Raw genomic sequence first — 18,646 nt, 5'->3', positions numbered from 1 at the left:
CTTACATTTTCAGCAATTTGGAGAACAATCAAATGGGAACTTAGCCCTGGTCACATCGCTGGTGCTGTTAAGATGGCCTGATTCAGAAAAGTTGCAATCAGTCCTTAATAACCTGTCATCATAACTTCATCGGTGTGCTTAACCAATTGCGTTATAATATCCGGGCTCTTTGAGAAAAGTTTATTGTATGATTTAGTTTTTACCTCTACCCATAATTGCTTTTTTGGTATTTTTCTCAGGTTTAAGCAAAATGATATAACACTTAGGACAAAACAGTGCCGCCAACAGCCCAAAACTAGAAGCGAGAATGGCAAATACCTCTACAGCATCTGCATATTTTCCAGGGGAGTTAATATAGGCTGGGATAAAGGCTATCCAAACAGCACAGAAGACAAGCATGCTGAAGGTGATAAACTTGGCCTCATTGAAGTTATCTGGTAGATTCCGTGCCAAGAATGCAAGCAAGAAGCTGAGAATAGCCAGTAAGCCAATATATCCTAGCAATAATCCGAATCCAATTGTGGACCCTACAAGACACTCAACAATTATCTTGTCACTATGATATTGGGTGTTTTTATGAGGAATAGGTGAGGAAGACACAAGCCAGGTTGTACAAATTGCTGCTTGGATTAAGGTCAGAAATACAATTGTCCCCCTCTGTTGCATTGCCCCAAACCACTTTAGACTACCGCCACCTCCTGGTTTGGAGGCCTTGAATACCGCCAGAACTACCATGGTCTTCACCAGGATACATGAGACGCATAGAACAAAGCTGATCCCAAATACTGCATGCCTCCACTGACAAGTCCACAGCCTTGGCTGACCAATGAAAAGTAATGAGCACAAGAAGCACAGTTTGAGTGACAGCAGAATGAGGAAGCTGAGCTCTGAGTTGTTGGCCCTAACCACTGGGGTGGTACGATGATAGGTGAAGACTCCAATAACAATAGTGCATAAAAGTGCACCGGATAATGAAGCAGTGGTCAAGGAGATGCCCAGTGGTTCCAAGTAGGAAAGAAATTCCATTCTTTTGGGAACACAGTGATCACGTTGTGAGTTGGACCAAAAATCCTCCGGACAGTTGGTACATTCTGTTGAATCTGACAAACAATAGCAAGGTTCTATCAGGTATATATTACGTAATAATATATCCGTCTCTGTCTGTCACTTTCTGTCGATCTCTGTGTTTGTGTCTCGCGATAGATAAATAGATATCTACAATATGCATGCAATGTATTGAAAACAAACCTGTCTCATTACTAATTTTTCCTGCTGAACAAGGGATGCAGTCGAAGCAGCAGACGGGTTCACCCTTCTTTCTGGCCATGCGGGTGCCAGGGGGACAGCTGTCACTACAAACCGATTTGGGTGGCTAAGGGGAGATAAGTTTATTGCATTATTACTATTTCATAGTAATATGACGGAGATAGCATAATTATCTGACCAAATGTAAGCAAACCTTTTTAGATTCAAAATTCCAAAAGATTTTGTCTTCATGAAGGATGAGATCATCGACTTTCGATGCCAATTCTTTGATTTCTCCTACATTTTGAACCTGTGTGACTCTCTCTGGAAGCCACATCCAGTTCATCACATCATAGATTGGTAAAGCATCCCCATTTTCATTAAATGACACATGATCACCAAATTGTGTGGTGAAATTCACCATTTGCAAGTAATGTACAAGCTATGAGGTAAGAGAACAAAGGGTAATACATAGAGAATAATAATACTCTTTGCAAACTGGAAACCATGGTATATAATTGACTTCTTAATCTTTCAATGTCTGGAAAAATAACTTTTTTCTAAAGTAAAATTTATTAAAGATGATTTAATCTTTCAAAAATGTACTAATGTTATGTTTAATGAAAGCGGAACTCTGACCTGCCATGCTTCTAGACTTTGTAAACTGGCACAGCTTTGATCTTTGAATGGACCATTCCCTGGGACACATTGCAGCATGTCCTGTAGGGCATGTGCAAGGGCATATACTGCCTTGTACACATTATACTCTGGCCTGAGGTTAGACATATCAAAGAATTCATCTTTTATATTCCTTAGATCCTCATTCCCTGTACATTGTCTTGCCTGTGTCGGGTTTTCCACCTCCATTCCAGCAGATACAAACCTACAATGAAATATATTCTCCCAAAACTGCTTCACCTAATAAATGGGGAATCGAATCAAACATAAATAGCATTTAAATCACATATAAGATTCTCGTAGGAATACATAAGAGTATTCCTACGAGATATATTAAAGGCAGTGTGTAAAACTTGAGATTCTGAATCAGTCTGTAAGAGGAATCCCGCACTAAATTGTTGTCCTGGCTGTTGAGTGTTTCATTGTCAGGGTGTATTCTCAGTAGGAAATCCCTTAGTCCTGGTATCTCCCCCCGGCGGATGGCAATGCCAAGAGCTCCTGCAAGAAAGGGCATATAGCTTGGGGTCTGTAACACAGTGGCAGCAGTCCATGCTTCGCTGGCGATCCACTGCAGGCCTGTAACATTCTGCTTTACCACCTGAGGAGTCAAGTGTGTAATTCAAAATGTCAATCAAAAGAATGAATATATTTCATGCTTTTTTACTGTAATATATCTGAATAGGATAACAGTAAAAAAATATCCAAGTAGGCTTCCACATTGTGTCATTCCTTAATCAATTGTATCACTACTTCATAATGCCATGAGCCCAAATTAACTTTGGGCTTGATCTTACAAATTACTTAAGCAAAATCACATTTTGGAATATCTTAAACCCTAACCTCTTGCATAAGATTAAGCATGTGGGTCTCATGTGCAAAGACTATAACCACACGGCTGGTAGATTTCCGCATAATGCCAACTATCCTTTCGTATTCAGTTCGGTAATTCTTCCTTGGCAGAGTCTCCAGATAAGCCAGACAGCCTCTGCCAGACTGTGCCATGTCTGACTGTAAGTATCGGGCAGCGTGGAGGCCATAGTCATCATCACTGATCAACATTCCAACCCAGGTCCAGCCAAACCGCCTCAGAATCTGGAGCATAGCTCGCACCTGGTTGGACAAAAACAATCTGAAACGGATTATGTAACATATTCCTGCATGTTTCTAATTAAAATATGAACAGGGTTCTTGACTTATGCATGAAGATGATATTGTTATTGTTTTAATGGAATCGCTTTACCTGAAATGCATCACTTGGAATAGTTCTAAAGAATGATGGGAAACGCTTCCTGTCACTCAAACAGGAACATGTGGCAAAATAACTCACCTGTCGAAGGCAAAGATGATTAGCATCGTATATCTGCATCTTTTTGTTATTGCAACTCATGCACCATACTGATAAGGATTCATTTGACCAGATTCTTCTTCTTATTTTTTTTACAGTAGCCATGTCTATTTGTAATGGTTAGAAACCTACCAAAGGTAGATTGTACAAGCTTACGATGCTAGAAATGGCAATAGTACGTGTCGAGGAGGAATCTCCCACAATTCCTAGCAAAGGAGGCTTCCCGAAACAGCTCTCATTTAATTGCAAGGGCTCTCCTCTGCCACTGGTCATAGACAGAGCTGCACGGAATGAGATTCCTAGTTTGACACAGCTATCATATAGACTGTATCCCAATAATATATTAGGTAGCAGTTTGGAGTTTCTGTTAATTTCATCAACAGCAAAGGCCATGGTCTGGGCCTGTCTGAACCCTAGAACATCAAAGCTGTAAAATAGACAAGTTAACAAGATAACAATAATTATTGTGTAATTATTATTGTATAATTATGAGTGTGTCAAATTTTTTTCTGAATATATCTTCATCAAAGCAATCACCCATTGCAGATGGGGTCCTTTGGTTCTGAAGTAAAGGATAGTTCAGAAAATGTTGTGTAAAAGTTGATTCCAAATAACCCTCCCAGAATAACATCACCAAACTTGTGCATTCCATTCAGATTAAATTGTCTCTGTAACATGCAAGAAAAGGGACCTGTTGAAGACATTTGGGAAGAGAAAGAGAACAAAAATAAAAATACACATATAAGCAAGTGTGATTCCTTATGGGCTCTCATAACTGCCCTCTAATATGCTCCCCACCTCTTCTAATGTTTTTTTCCCAAACACTTGATTTTATAAACGGTTTAACCCCTTTGCGATTTGACGTCATTATTTAATATCATACCCATCTCCTATCACGACTGGGCAGACATTTTAGGGGTGGAGCTTGAATTGCATTATACCAGTGCCATTCAACATAGTCACAATATAAAATATTTAAATATTAGAGGCTTTGTGAAATTAAGTTGCTCCAATTTGTCTTATGAAATAAATTCACTTTGAATTGCTTTTGAACTGAAGTCAGAAACCCGTCATTCAAGCAATGACCACTAGATGGTAGTATCACACTGATTATGTGTCGTCCCTTTTCGGTTAACATGTTCAGCTCTTGTTATTGTGCACCAAGCAAGTAACTAACAGGGTGGGGATCTATATATGTGATAATAGGCTGTACAGGGGGTTAGACGGCTCCAATATTTCACTATCCATGTGCACTAATTCATTTCCTGTATTGCCTCCTGATTAAACATTTCCATCTCAAACATATTATTTTTAAACTGCACATACTTGGTCGATGGTCATCAACATGTATCCAGAGATATTCCCACTAGATGGGTGTATTACAGATTTAATTGTGGTGTAAATTATTTTGCTCTGTATTCCTATGTTCGTGGTTAGCCTGGTCATGACCTTTGCCCTTTTATTCCTCCTTTCTTATCCAGCAAGATATACAGCCCTATCTTGTTTATATTTATTTATTCAATCCACCTTGATAGGTAATAGGCAAAACAACAATGAAGGGTAAAAACAATGTTAAACCCTATTCACTTAACAATTTTCCAAAATAAACCAGGTTTATATTGTTATCAGTTATAACGATAATAATTTGAACACGGTTTGACCTTTTCTACTTTTAAACGTAAGCAGCAGACATATAATTTTTTTAAACTAGGAAATAAGGAGAAACTGGTTTCCTTGATTTTTCTTCATCCACCTAGATGTAAGCAACCTGGTTTATGTAAATACTACTCTAAAACGGCCCTGAGCAAATATATTGGACAAACAACGTCCCTGTAATCTCCTCAATAGTAATAATAATGAATTTTCTTGCATCTTTGTTTTGTTTGTTGAAATGCACATAATTTTTCTTAACCAGACTGGTTGCTTGCGATTGGAAGTGGAGAATACTAATACAATAATAAGGAGGATTCAAGATGGTGAACAAATAAGCACTGAAGCATTAAATGACGTATATACTCTAAGAGAGGCACAGCATCTATTAGAAAGTCTATATAAACTAAACCGAAGAGCTGCCTGATCCACAACACATATTGGGTCATTCTAAGAATGACCAGTTTTACCATTACTTCTGGGCCAACCCCTTTTCTGGGTTTGGTTGTGCTCTGGCTTGCTCTTGCTTTGCATGAGTCTGCAGTTGGCCATCTACAGAGAACTGGCACTACAGGACCTGAGAATGGTGGTAAGGTTGGGATAGGGGATTTTTCTGATACAGGGAATTCTACTAATTCTGTTAAATGTATGCTTCGAGGCACTCCTCAACCCCCTGTATTCACACTGGACGGTGACTATCTAATAGGAGGTGCCTTTTCGATACATTACTACATGAAAACAGTGAAGCATAACTACACCAGCCTACCAGAGCCCATAGAATGTACAGGGAGGTGAGTTAGAGGACAAAGACCTGTGATCAAGAAAATTGTATTGCTGATATATACATTTTGATTATAGATATTATTAACCATACAAAGCACAATTTATTCAGTGCAGTTAGTTTGAATTAATTAAATTATATAACATTAGCTGTTCAATTTGTATGTGTCTGTCTGCAGCATGGATACCCGAGAACTGCGCATTTCTCGGGCTATGGCCTTTGCCATTGACGAGATTAACAAAAGCTCTGGCATTCTGCCGGGCATTACACTCGGTTACCAAATCCATGACACTTGTGCCTCAGTTCCATTGACGGTCCAGGTGGCATTCCAGTTTACCAATCCCCCTCAGCTGTTGTCTGACAACAGTAAAGTGTGTTCACAAACTGGAAGCGTGCTGGCTATTATTGGTGATTCTGGATCCACACAGTGCATCAGCATTTCACGCATTGTCGCGCCATTTGACATCCCCTTAGTAGGCTATATATTTTTATTCTGCAGAATTATGTAATCTTTATTTCAGGGCCTAGAGTAAAAACGAATCATGTGCTATGTTTATTTATTTTTCTTAGGTCAGTCACTTTGCTACATGCGCTTGTTTGTCTGAAAAGACTCAATTCCCAACATTTTTTCGAACCATCCCGAGTGACCAGTTCCAGGCCGATGCACTTGCAAAACTTGTGAAATATTTTGGTTGGACTTGGATTGGAACTGTCCACTCTAACTCAGACTATGGCAACAATGGTATGGCGTCCTTCCTACGAGCAGCGCACAAAGAGGGTATATGTGTGGAATACTCTGAATCATTCAATCGAAATGATCCAGCAAGCAAAATTCAACAAGTTGCCGACGTTATCCGCAGGTTTATACATTTTATACTATTAATATATTCAGAATATTAAGGTGAATGTCAATTTGACAAATGTAATGTTCATAAGACTTTGTGAAATGTAGGTTGCATAGAAAAAAAGAGTTGGGTTATAATTTAATTTAAACATTATGACATTTCTACAGGTCCACAGCCATGGTTGTCGTATTGTTTACAGCCACAGGTGATTTGAAGTTTCTACTGGAGGAGCTGACTCGAAATCCCTCTCCTCCTCGCCAGTGGATTGGCAGTGAGGCCTGGGTAACCGATCCGGAAGTTCAGAGTTTCAGGATTTGTGCAGGAGCCATCGGATTTGCTATTCCACAATCTGTCATACCAGGTTTTAGAGAATACATTATGGATCTTTCTCCTGCTAAAGTGGCTGCTTCCCACTTGCTTACCAAGTTCTGGGAGGGTGCATTCAACTGCAAGCTAAAAAAACGTGAGAAATAGACTTCCTAACAGAATCCTTCATTTCTATATATATAATTAATGCAAACCAAATAATACATTGAGTAAAAGCTAATATTAGCATAACGTTATGTTTTTTTTCATTATTAAAGCTTTAATGTGTAACATTTCAACAGGCTCGTAGCTTAAAATTAATTGGAAACATTTGTATTCAATGCTGATCTATAGTGATATCAATTATATCCATAAAATCGCATCCTATAATGGATGAATTCAACAAAATGCAAATCCTGGCCAGCCCTTGCCCAAACCCCTCACACTCACATCACCCAGAAAAGGTACTCTGGTTGGCTACTAACTGGGAGGGCCTGAATCTTACACATAGTTGCCCTAATGCTACCTAATTCTATCTATTGAAAGAAGAATACTTTCAATGTCTTTTATTGTTTTTATTGTGACAACACATTGTCCCGCTAAGCTTATTACATTTAGTCTGCTTTGTTCTGATCGCTTTTATCCCAGCATATATCAGTTCCCCTGGAAAGTTGACTGTAGCTGTCGAGATCTTTGCCATATTGTCCTCTAGTTTTGGGTTGATTTTCTGTATATTTGTTCCAAAATGTTTTATCATTTTGTTTAGACCAGAGAAAAACACCAAGAAAAATGTAATGGGTAAAAAATAACTGGTTGATTTTCATTATTGATCTTAAATTGAATCTTACACATAGTTGCCCTAATACTACCTAATCTACCTTATTCTATCTATTGAAAGAAGAATACTTTCAATGTCTTTTATTGTTTTTATTGTCACAACACATTGTCCCGTTTCTCTGTTTCTAGAAGCTGGCTTAGTGGAAAAAGTATGTGATGGAACTGAAGATCTACAGAAGCTCCAAAACCCATACACTGATACTTCTCAGCTCAGAATCACAAACATGGTTTACAAAGCTGTTTATGCAATAGCACACGCTGTACACAATATTGTGTGTAAGAAGATAAACTCCACAGTACAATGTGACCGATTTATCAAAATAGAGCCAATGCAGGTCATTATCATTCATATCGTACCTTGATAATTGAAAATGAAACCATTTACCATTGATACACACTTTACTCACAAAAAAATGTTTTGTTTATTATGTTCATCTGAACAGGTCCTTGATCAGTTGAAAATTGTGAATTTCTCTCGTAATGGTTACCACGTCTCATTTGATAACAATGGTGACCCTGTGGCCTTCTATGAGCTGATTAACTGGCAACAAAATAGAAAAGGGGATCTCGAGTTTGTAACAGTGGGAAACTACGATGAATCTCTTTCTCCTGGACAGAAGTTTACTATAAAAAGGGAAATCCGTTGGACAGACAGTAGCACACAGGCAGGGAGAAGTATACTTTGAATCCTTTTTACTTTTAACTTTTAAAACCGACAATGGGTATTCATATGTTTATGTATGCCTCAGGTGCCTGTATCCATATGCAGTGACAGCTGTCCACCAGGAACACGCAAGGTTCTGCAGAAGGGGAAGCCAATTTGCTGCTATGACTGTGTACCATGTGCTGAAGGAGGAATAAGTAATACTTCAGGTATAAGCAATGGTATTAATCCTAATGTCAACTATAGACATACTGCAAAACCTTCCCTAATTATATATTTCTCTTTCTTAGATTCATCTGACTGCTTGTCTTGTCACAAGGAGTTCTGGCCCAATGCAGAGAAGACCTTATGTCTTCCTAAGCCTGTTGAGTTTCTTTCTTTTCATGAGGTTTTGGGAATCATCTTGACATCATTTTCAGTTGGAGGAGCATGTTTAACCATTGTTACAGCCATAGTTTTCTTCCATCATAGGTATACTCCAATAGTTAGGGCCAACAACTCTGAACTGAGCTTTCTTTTGCTCTTCTCCTTGACTTTGTGTTTCCTGTGTTCTCTTACTTTCATTGGTCGTCCCTCGGACTGGTCCTGTATGCTTCGCCACACAGCCTTTGGGATAACATTTGTCCTCTGTATTTCTTGTGTTCTGGGAAAGACTATAGTTGTGTTAATGGCATTTAAAGCCACACTTCCAGGTAGCAACATTGCTAAATGGTTTGGCCCTACACAGCAGAGAATGACTGTAGTATCTTTTACATTTGTTCAAGTCTTGATATGCATTATTTGGTTGGTTCTTAGGCCTCCTTTCTCTATTAGAAACCTGACCACCTACAATGAGAAAATAATTCTAGAATGTGCATTAGGCTCAGCGATCGGTTTCTGGGCTGTGCTTGGGTACATCGGTCTCCTTGCTGTATTTTGTTTTGTTTTAGCTGTTCTGGCCCGAAAACTACCTGACAATTTTAATGAAGCTAAGCTTATTACATTTAGTATGCTTATATTCTGTGCTGTTTGGATCGCTTTTATCCCAGCATATATCAGTTCCCCTGGAAAGTTCACTGTAGCTGTCGAGATCTTTGCCATATTGTCCTCTAGTTTTGGGTTGATATTCTGTATATTTGTTCCAAAATGTTTTATCATTTTGTTTAGACCAGAGAAAAACACCAAGAAAAATGTAATGGCTAAAAAATAACTGGTTGATTTTCATTGATTAATTAACAAGCTTTTGTTAATTAATCAAGAAATTAATCAAGAAAGAATGCAAACTTTATAATATAACTAAAACGTTTTTTTATTTTGATCTTCTTGGTATTATAGGCATATTTCTGTACTTAGTCTGCCATCGATTGTTTAATAGATAACATAAGTAAGTTGGATTTTGAGTGTATTGTACGAATACATCAATTTCAAATAAAGATTTATTGTGCCATTCATTCATGCCTAAAATGTTTAAAGTCCTAATTGCAACATTTGTTGTAATTGGAAGCATTCCATTATTGCATGTAATTTCTAAAGCTATTGATACCCATGTTACTGAAGAAAGAAGTTGGGAATGGGATATTGGGTAAAGTAAAATTTGCTTTGTGCAATATAAAACACCATGAATGCAGGAATCACAATGTTGAATACAAGATTTATTCGCTTCCGATATGTTGGTCAAACTATTCAGTAAACATCTATAACTTACTTACATCTACATTAGCTACAATCATAGACCTCCACTGATTATTTCTATGTATTCAAAAGGATAGCCATGTTACTATGATCTTGGTGTGCCCCTTCCCATCAAAGCTTTTTTATTATTTTTCTCAGGCTTCAGGATAATTATGTAACACTTTGGTCCAAATAGGGCCAGTAACAGCCCAAAACTTGAAGCTAGAATGGCAAATACCTCCACAGCATCTGCATATTTTCCAGGAGAATTGATATATGCTGGGATAAAGGCTATCCAAACAGCACAGAAGACCAACATGCTGAAGGTGATAAACTTGGCCTCATTGAAGTTATCTGGCAGATTCCTTGCTAAGAAAGCCAGCAAGAAACTGAGAATAGCTAGTAAGCCAATATAGCCTAGTAAAACTACAAATCCAACTGTCGACCCCACTACACACTCAACTGTTATTTTTTCCTTGTAGTACTGTGTGTTTTTATGAGGAGTTGGTGAGGACGACATAAGCCAGGTTGTACAAATTGCTGCTTGTATTAAAGTAAGAAATAAAACAGTCCCCCTCTGTTGCATTACCCCGAACCACTTCAGACTATTGCCCCCTCCTGGTTTGGAGGCCTTGAAAACTGCAAGAACTACCATGGTCTTCACCAGGATACACGAGACACACAGCACAAAGCTGATCCCAAAGGCTGCTTGCCGCAACTGGCATGTCGACAGCCTTGGGTGGCCAATGAAAAGCAAGGAGCACATGAAGCATAGTTTGAGTGACAGCAGAATGAGGAAGCTGAGCTCTGAGTTGTTGGCCCTAACTACTGGCGTGGTCCGATGATGGATGAAGATTCCAAAAACAATTAAACATAAAAGTGCACCAAATAATGAAGCAGTGGTCAAGGAGATGCCTAGGGGTTCTATAAAGGAAAGAAACTCAATGATTTTGGGTTCGCAGTGATCACGTTGGGGGTTGGACCAAAACTCTTCTGAACAGCTGGTACATTGTGTTGAATCTAACAGAAAACAATTAAATAGTTTTAGTCTTTGCGTTTGACAATATATGTACAATTGATTTGAAATATATTTGTATTGCAAACAAACCTGTCTTATTGCTAACTTTTCCTTCTGAACAAGGAATGCAGTCGAAGCAGCAGACAGGTTCACCTTTCTTTATGGCCATGCGAGTGCCAGGGGGACAGCTCTCACTACACACTGACTTGGGAGGCTAAGGGAGGGACAAGTTGATTGCCTTTAAAAATATTCCACCTTTCAGACTATGACAAATTAAACTTGTCAAGGATAATAGATAGATTGTCAGCAGACCTTTTTAGATTCAAAATTCCAAAAGATTTGGTCTTCCTTAAGGATAAGATCATCTATTTCTGAAGCCAATTCTTTGACCTCACCCACATTTTTAACCTCTGTGCTTCCATCTGAGAGCCACATCCAGTTCATCACATCGTAGATTGGTAAAACATCCCCACTTTCATCAAATGACACTTGATCACCAAAATCTGTTGTGAAATTGACCTTTTGCATGTAATATAAAAGCTGTATGGTAGGAATGAGGAGTAAATAGTGAAAAAAAGTATGTTGGACTATTGAGTTCTCAAATGAACATTACATAAAATCATTAGAAAATGTCAATTCATTTTTTCATTATGGAAATGATCGAAAACAGACCTGCCATGGCTCTAGTCCCTGTAAACGGGCACAGCTTTGACCTTTGAAAGGCCCACTCCCTGGAACACACTGTAGAAGGTCATGTAGGGCATGTGCCAGGGCATATACTGCCTTGTACACATTGTACTCTGGCCTGAGGTTGGACAGATCAAGGAATTCAGTGTCTACATTCTTTAGAATCTCATTCCCTGTACACAGTTTTTCCTGAGTCTGCCCTTCAAACTCCGTTCCAGGAGATACAAACTTGCACTGAAATATGTGCTCCCAAAACTGTTTTACCTAATGAAGGGGAATTCATGATGAGGGGGATCATAAACAAAAGTATCATGTATTGGTCACATATACATTGAAAAGTATTCCTACAAGATATTTGATTATGAATCTGTGTAGAATGAAACCCGTACTAAATTGTTGTCCTGGTTGCTGAGTGTGTCATTGTCGGCGCGTATTCTAAGGAGGAAGTCCCTGAGGCCTGGTATCTCTCCCCGGCGGATGGCAATGCCCAGAGTGCCTGCAAGAAAAGGCATGTAGCTGGGGGTCTGAAGAACAACAGCTGTAGACCAGGCTTCACTGGCCATCCACTGAAGGCCCGTAACATTTTGCCTCACCACCTGTGGATTGGAATGTATATATATATATTTAAAAAAAAGTAAGCACAGTAATGCATCTACTGCAACATATTTTAGCTTTTTACTTCAAATTTCACAAAAAACTACAATTGTAATTGTTCTTTGAAAATTTCTAACCTCTTCCATTAGATTAAGCATTTGGGTTTCATATGCAAATACAATAACCACACGGGATGTGGATTTCTTCATTATACCAACAATCCTTTGCAGCTGATCTAAATCGTTTCTCTTAGGCAGAGCCTCTAAATAAGCAAGACAGCCTCTCCCAGACTCGGCCAGGTCTGACTGGAAGGATCGGGCGACGTTGAGTCCATAGTCGTCATCACTGATTAACAGGCCTAACCAAGTCCATTTAAACCGTCTGACAATTTGGAGCATAGCTCGCACCTGGTTGAATGAAAAATCCAATTAAAACAAAATAAAAATGCCTTTCAGAACATTTCCCTGTGGTAAGTAATGTGCTCTACCTGGAATGCATCACTTGGAATAGTTCTAAAGAAGGACGGGAACCTCCCCCTGTCAGTCAGACAGGAACAAGTGGAATAATAACTCACCTGTCCAATGTAAAGGTAGAAACAATTGTTACCATTTATCTGCCTGAATTTTTTTAGAATTTACTTCATTCTTTTTGATTATTAATTTTAAATGTAATGGCAATCATCAACCAAAAGCCTTGTCTTTTTAAAAATGAGGTTACAACTTACCATTGGAACCCTGTACAAGCTTACTAAGCTAGAAATAGCAATAGTACGTGTTGAGGAAGAATCTCCCACAATTCCTAGCACAGGAGGATATCCATAACAGCTCTCATTTAATTGAAATGGCTCTCCGCTGCCGCTAATCATAGACAGAGCTGCACTCAATGAGTTCCATAGGATTCCACAGCTATCATATAGATTGTATCCCAACAATGTATTAGGAAGCAGTATGGAGTTTCTGTTAATTTCCTCGACAGCAAAGGCCATGGTCTGGGCCAATCTGAAACCTAGAGGATGAAAGCTAAAAGAAAATGAAATTATCCATAAACAACATTGTTATATAGTTAAAGTGGCTTTATCAACATTCTATGACATACTCACCCAAAGCAAATGGGATGGTTTGGCTCTGAAGTAAAATAAAGTTCAGAAGATTCAGTGTAAAAGTTCAAAGTAAAGATCCCTCCCAGAATGACATCCCCAAACTTGTGCATTCCATTCAGATTAAATTGTCTTTTTGATATACAAGAGAAGGGACCTGTTGAAGACATATGAGAGGAGAAAGAGACCAAAAACAAACAAACACAAATTATCAAGTGTGATTCCTTATGAGCTCTCATGACTGCCCTCTAGTCTGGCCCCGCTTTCTGAACAATCTTTTTCTCAAACACAACTTTATATGCGATATAATGCCATCCCCTTTGCCAATTAAATTTTTTTTTTGCTGTATGTATTGAGACTAGACTGACTATTTGGGGAGGGAACTGGACTGCATTACCATAGAACGATACAGAATGACTGAATAATATATGTCATTAAAGTAACAATTCTAAACATACAACAATTCTACTGCTTCGCTGATGAAATGGCTTTAACTTGACTGAGGCTTTTTTAGATATCTTGTAAACTTTCATTTGATGTGGTATTTTTTTGTGCACATGAATAATAATTTTTTAATTATAAAATTTTACATACATTTTTCATTTCAATTCAATTATATTTGTATAGCCCTTAATCACCATTACAATCTCAAAGGGCTTAACAGGCCAAATATTTATGGCACAACATTCCGACAAAGCCATAAATCCAGACTCAACTTATAACAGTAAAACAAAAGAAGCACATCATGGGATATTTAGTTTGGGACTGTCTTCTGCTAAGTATTTTGTGATAAACTGAGAGAGTTGTATTAATGTTAATTAAATAATAAATGTAAATATTCTTTAACGTGTGCTTATTTTGCCACCCTGCATAAGAAATTCTGTGACATTTACCAACGCAACAGTGTCACCCCATATAGCGAAATGTTACGATTGATTACTAAGTAACGACAACATTTCTATGTTCCTATTCTTCCCAAAACTGAGGTGGTCATTGCAAAGTGACTTCTCGATGTACAAGCCCTGTATATATTAGTTTTCATAATGCAAAAAGTACTTTTGTACAAGTACAATTATGTGTTTATGCAACTCGTCAGACTTCCCTTATACTTGGGTAGCGTCTGCCCTGATATTGGCAACCAATTTTACATAGATATCCCACATGTATACGCATTTCAGAGGTAGTCCCCTGAATAAAAATGAAACATTTAAGGGACAAAGGAAGTGCATTATCTTTCATTGTTGTATTTATTTTATTTTGTTTGGTTTGGGAGTGGATTCCGGAGACGAGTACTGAATCAGTAAATGACTTGGACTGTAAGAGAGTCAATATCTTTTGGAGTCTATATAAACTTGTAAAATCTGATGTAGGAGCCACCTCAATTTTATCAAATAGGCCTGTGTAGAAAAAGGATGAGGAGTTCTGTTATTTTTTAATTTTGGTAACATACCTTTTTAGATATTGTACCAGTTGATCATCCACACACCACTGAGGCATGTGGTTTTACTGGGCTTCTCATGCACAAAGACAGAGGTCGATATGTAGAAAACCGGTTTATTGCAGAGTTTGAAGGTTTGTTGCATGCAGAGCAGGATTTGAATACTGACATGCCAGATCTATCTCCCTGAGTGTGCGTGTTAATGGCTGGTTCATCCTGTGTGCCTTGATTGCCCAAAGCACCACAGGTGTGCAGCCTCATCCATCCCCAGAGGTTAATTAGTCCGTCTCAGGTCAGCTGAGGCTGTTTTGTTTTGTTTATGCCCCTCTAAAAATATATCTGCAAATACTTGAACGTCTAACATGGTAGCATAATTAACAAAAACAATTGGACACTTAACAGTGTTAGAAAACCTAAATTAAATAAATTAAAACCACCATTGTCCCACAACACCCGAGTCTGAACCCCTCCCCCTCCATCTCTGAGACCGGAAACCTGGGCTGCTGCCATTGCTGGCGGAGGGGACTGGAGGTGCTTTCTGGGTCATAGAGGCCTCATGGGTTACATGAGATATTGCCAGACCAAGCTTAATCAAAAAGTGCATTTGGTTAATTTACGAGTGAATTGTATCAGACATGTATTTAATTTAGACATTGTACTGTGACATGTGTAAAGTAGTGTCCAAACATTTTCAACATCTACAGCCTGGATTGTCATGGCATTCAAAACGTTGGAAGATTTCAGGCCTCTGTTGAAGGACTTGAACCGAAAGCCCTTTATTCCACGCCAATGTGTAGGCAGTAGGAATGTGCCCCCATCACTGGGGCCAACCGGGGACATACGCATCTCGAAGCATTGCCAATGATCCGATACATTAAAGAAACATAGGAAGCAACTACCAATGTGATTCGACCCGATTTGAATAAACTTAATGAGATTCAACACAATGCAAAATAAGATGCAAAATAAAATGCTATGCAATGCAATACGATACAGAGTTGGATTTTATTTCTTTGGTTATTTTTAAGCAAACAGAAAATCATAAATTAACCCAAAAAGTTTCATTTTTAGTTCACAATTATTTCACATACTTTTTTTACCTGTAAAGAACACTTGGCCCTGTAACAAAAAGGCCTTTCCGTAGACAAAACAGTAAAACTGGGCCCGGACCTGGTCTTAAACCAGATTTTCTTTCCAGCGACACTTTTATAACACCTTACACATTAATCAGTTAAACAATTTAAGAATGATCTGCATTAACAATGAAACATAGTGCAATGTACTCCAACTAATGCAAGCAGTGGGATGTGCTTCTTTTAGCAATGGCGGCTGTTGGTTTCTAATGTGAGGGAGGAAGGACTGCGTGCTTGGTTGCCATTGGACTGCTTGCACTGTTAGTGGCATATGGTGGCATAAGTTTGTGAGACTCAAGTTGTTTCAGGGGGTTTTGGTGAACTACCAAATAGCAGGGAGGGATAATTATGTGAATTGATACAAATCCACTAGTGGCAGCATTGTACTTTGAAAGCTGGTGGGCAGCATGTCTTGGACTACAAGTGCAGAAGGAATGGATGCAAAGCCAATTAGTCAAATCGGACCTACTCTTGATTGGTAAAGCTAAATAAAATCAGGGCCTATCATTGGGCCTATTTTTTTTTACAATTGTTTTAAGAAAAACGAAGACACAAGACCAAAAGTGATGCCATTTAAAATGCATAATGCTCTGAATCATTCACTAACATTCTTTCCAGGATATCAAACTGAATGGTCAGAGTAACAAACAATTAAAAGAACAACAAGAACATTATTTCAAAACATTGTTTGAGGCAAATGTGGATGTTAATGGATGTTTCAGAATGTTGGTCAAGGTGTTAGGCAAATTAAGATTGAGGGGACTTCATTTATAGATCAAGTCAATCCTTGCTCCACAGCTCGGCAGCGGGCAACACGGCCGCAGGCTCCGCAGCCCAGCTGCGGGCAGCCCTGCCCGGCCACGGGTTCCGCAGCCCGGCCACGGGTAGCCCTGCCCGGCCGCGGGCTCCGCAGCCCGGCCACGGGTAGCCCTGCCCGGCCGCGGGCTCCACAGCCCGGCCACGGGTAGCCCTGCCCGGCCGCGGGCTCCACAGGAAATGAATGGGAGTCAATGTAGGGTGAGGGAGGAACGTCCTCCCTGAAATAATTGTCAATAGGCGATAGGGGGTGCTAATGTCCCTTTACCAAGGGAAACGAACATTACATATACAGAGGCATTAAAGTAGTCATATTTAAGGCCGTTAATTACAGTACAGGAAACGGGGGGCGGACAGCCCATCCCAGCGGCAGCCCTTTAGTAGCGAATCACAGTCCAGCAGGGGTGGGGGGCGGCAGTAGCTCAGGATGTAGAGCTCGTTGCTCAATCCTCGGCTGGGATCCCCGGCTCCTACCATCCCTGAAATGCTCACAGAATGCAAAATGCAAAATGAGGCATGTACACGAAGTTCAGATTTCTTTTACCTATGGGCAACAAATTTTGGCACCAAATCTTTTGGAGACTGAAATATGTATGTATACCCCAAATTTGACAACTTTTGTCCAGTCCTCCGTGGAGATGTAGGCATTACCAATCCGGAATAATAATAATACCCAAACCCTAGATTAACAATATGTATCCACAGATACACTGAGAATACCTAATTAGGCTTGCTTAAAGGAGCATTTCACCGGTGGAGGCATGAATATGTATTGAAATTGGGTCCTATATGTAGTCGAATAATAAAATAAAATTCTAATTTGGTGCCGTCTTGACCGAGAAAAGGCAGAAAGTGACTTTTTGGCGCTTGTAGATTGAAGACAACAACTCCCACCATGCACAGCTTCGCTGGCGGCCACTCCCGCTGATCATCTCCGCCTATCGGACACCTCCTTGTTCCATCTACTAATGGAACAAATCAGCGTGGAGCTTGACCCGACGTCACTGGCAGAGAGTAGTGACGCTTGCACAGAAGCATACGGCCGACATCTTTCTTTATTCTGGGTGGAAATAGTAACATAGTTACGCCATTAAATGCGTTTATGTAAACATTTTTAGCGAGAAATGTGCATTATACTTTCATCATGTTCGCTCGTTGAATGTGAAGGATGTTTGGTTTGATAGTTATGACGAAGAGGGAACGCTCCATTCACTTGCATGGACAGCGTCTCCGGTTGCTAAGCAACCTCAACGTCTTGGCGGACTATCTGCTGATCAACACTACGAATGCTGGAAACACACAAGACACACCATGTGAAGTTATTTAACCCGATTATTGTTATTTATATCCGAGATTATTTAATCTAACCCGATCTAAACTCTATCATGCACCCAAACATGGCGGCGTTTGGGTTTCCTACCTCGGACTCCTAAATCCAGCGCAGCCACAGGCGCGTTGGCGCGTTGAACCATTTTTGTGACACACAATGATCAAGCGTCAAGTTAGGCACGTTACACGCGTTTGGTGTGGCCGTAGCATTATGCGGTTTCGCCCAAAAAATCGGCTTCGTGTGGACGGGGCCAAGAAGGCGAACATCACGTTACCAAGTCACCAAGACAGCGCCAGGCGACTTATGCCACTATCTGCGAATGGATCGTGGATGCCTGGGCTGATATAACAGTCTCAACTGTGGTCCAAGCTTTCACGAAGGAAGGAATAATCACTGAACTGCCAGGCAACAGCAGCGACACTGACTCGGATAATGACGAGAGGGATCCGGGCATGTTGGATGCCGTACTCGCCCAACTGTTCAATTCGGACACACAAGAATTCGAGGGATTCGTAGACGGGGAATGAACTGAA

At 39.6% G+C, this 18,646-nt stretch overlaps 3 protein-coding genes across 3 annotated transcripts; 1 reads left to right on the top strand and 2 right to left on the bottom strand.

The window, feature by feature from the left end:
• Positions 1-192: 192 nt before the first annotated feature.
• On the bottom strand, positions 193-4,011 carry LOC115528928 (extracellular calcium-sensing receptor-like). Its single transcript, XM_030337351.1, has 9 exons — positions 3,806-4,011; positions 3,401-3,695; positions 3,164-3,250; positions 2,764-3,033; positions 2,315-2,521; positions 1,885-2,163; positions 1,460-1,687; positions 1,249-1,372; positions 193-1,100 (listed from the first exon to the last, which is right to left on the bottom strand). Exons 1-9 carry the CDS (start codon positions 3,970-3,972, stop codon positions 193-195), a joined length of 2,565 nt encoding a protein of 854 aa, XP_030193211.1. The 5' UTR covers positions 3,973-4,011.
• Positions 4,012-5,566: 1,555 nt separating this feature from the next.
• On the top strand, positions 5,567-9,447 carry LOC115528929 (extracellular calcium-sensing receptor-like). Its single transcript, XM_030337352.1, is given in 9 exon segments — positions 5,567-5,709; positions 5,878-6,172; positions 6,270-6,559; positions 6,712-7,007; positions 7,817-8,022; positions 8,131-8,352; positions 8,437-8,560; positions 8,642-9,211; positions 9,214-9,447. Coding segments are annotated over 9 exon segments (2,238 nt in total). The 3' UTR covers positions 9,306-9,447.
• Positions 9,448-10,098: 651 nt separating this feature from the next.
• LOC115561172 (extracellular calcium-sensing receptor-like) lies at positions 10,099-17,260 on the bottom strand. Its single transcript, XM_030380999.1, has 9 exons — positions 17,116-17,260; positions 13,025-13,305; positions 12,788-12,874; positions 12,438-12,707; positions 12,096-12,302; positions 11,692-11,970; positions 11,332-11,559; positions 11,110-11,233; positions 10,099-10,994 (listed from the first exon to the last, which is right to left on the bottom strand). The coding sequence occupies exons 1-9, from the start codon at positions 17,258-17,260 to the stop codon at positions 10,108-10,110; spliced, it is 2,508 nt and encodes an 835-aa protein (XP_030236859.1). The 3' UTR covers positions 10,099-10,107.
• Positions 17,261-18,646: the final 1,386 nt, after the last annotated feature.

The sequence above is a fragment of the Gadus morhua genome, chromosome 16 (assembly GCF_902167405.1).
Source record: "Gadus morhua chromosome 16, gadMor3.0, whole genome shotgun sequence".
Taxonomy (NCBI): Eukaryota; Metazoa; Chordata; class Actinopteri; order Gadiformes; family Gadidae; genus Gadus; species Gadus morhua.
The sequence above is the reverse complement of the archived record's forward strand: the minus strand, read 5'-3'. Positions and strand labels throughout refer to the sequence as shown.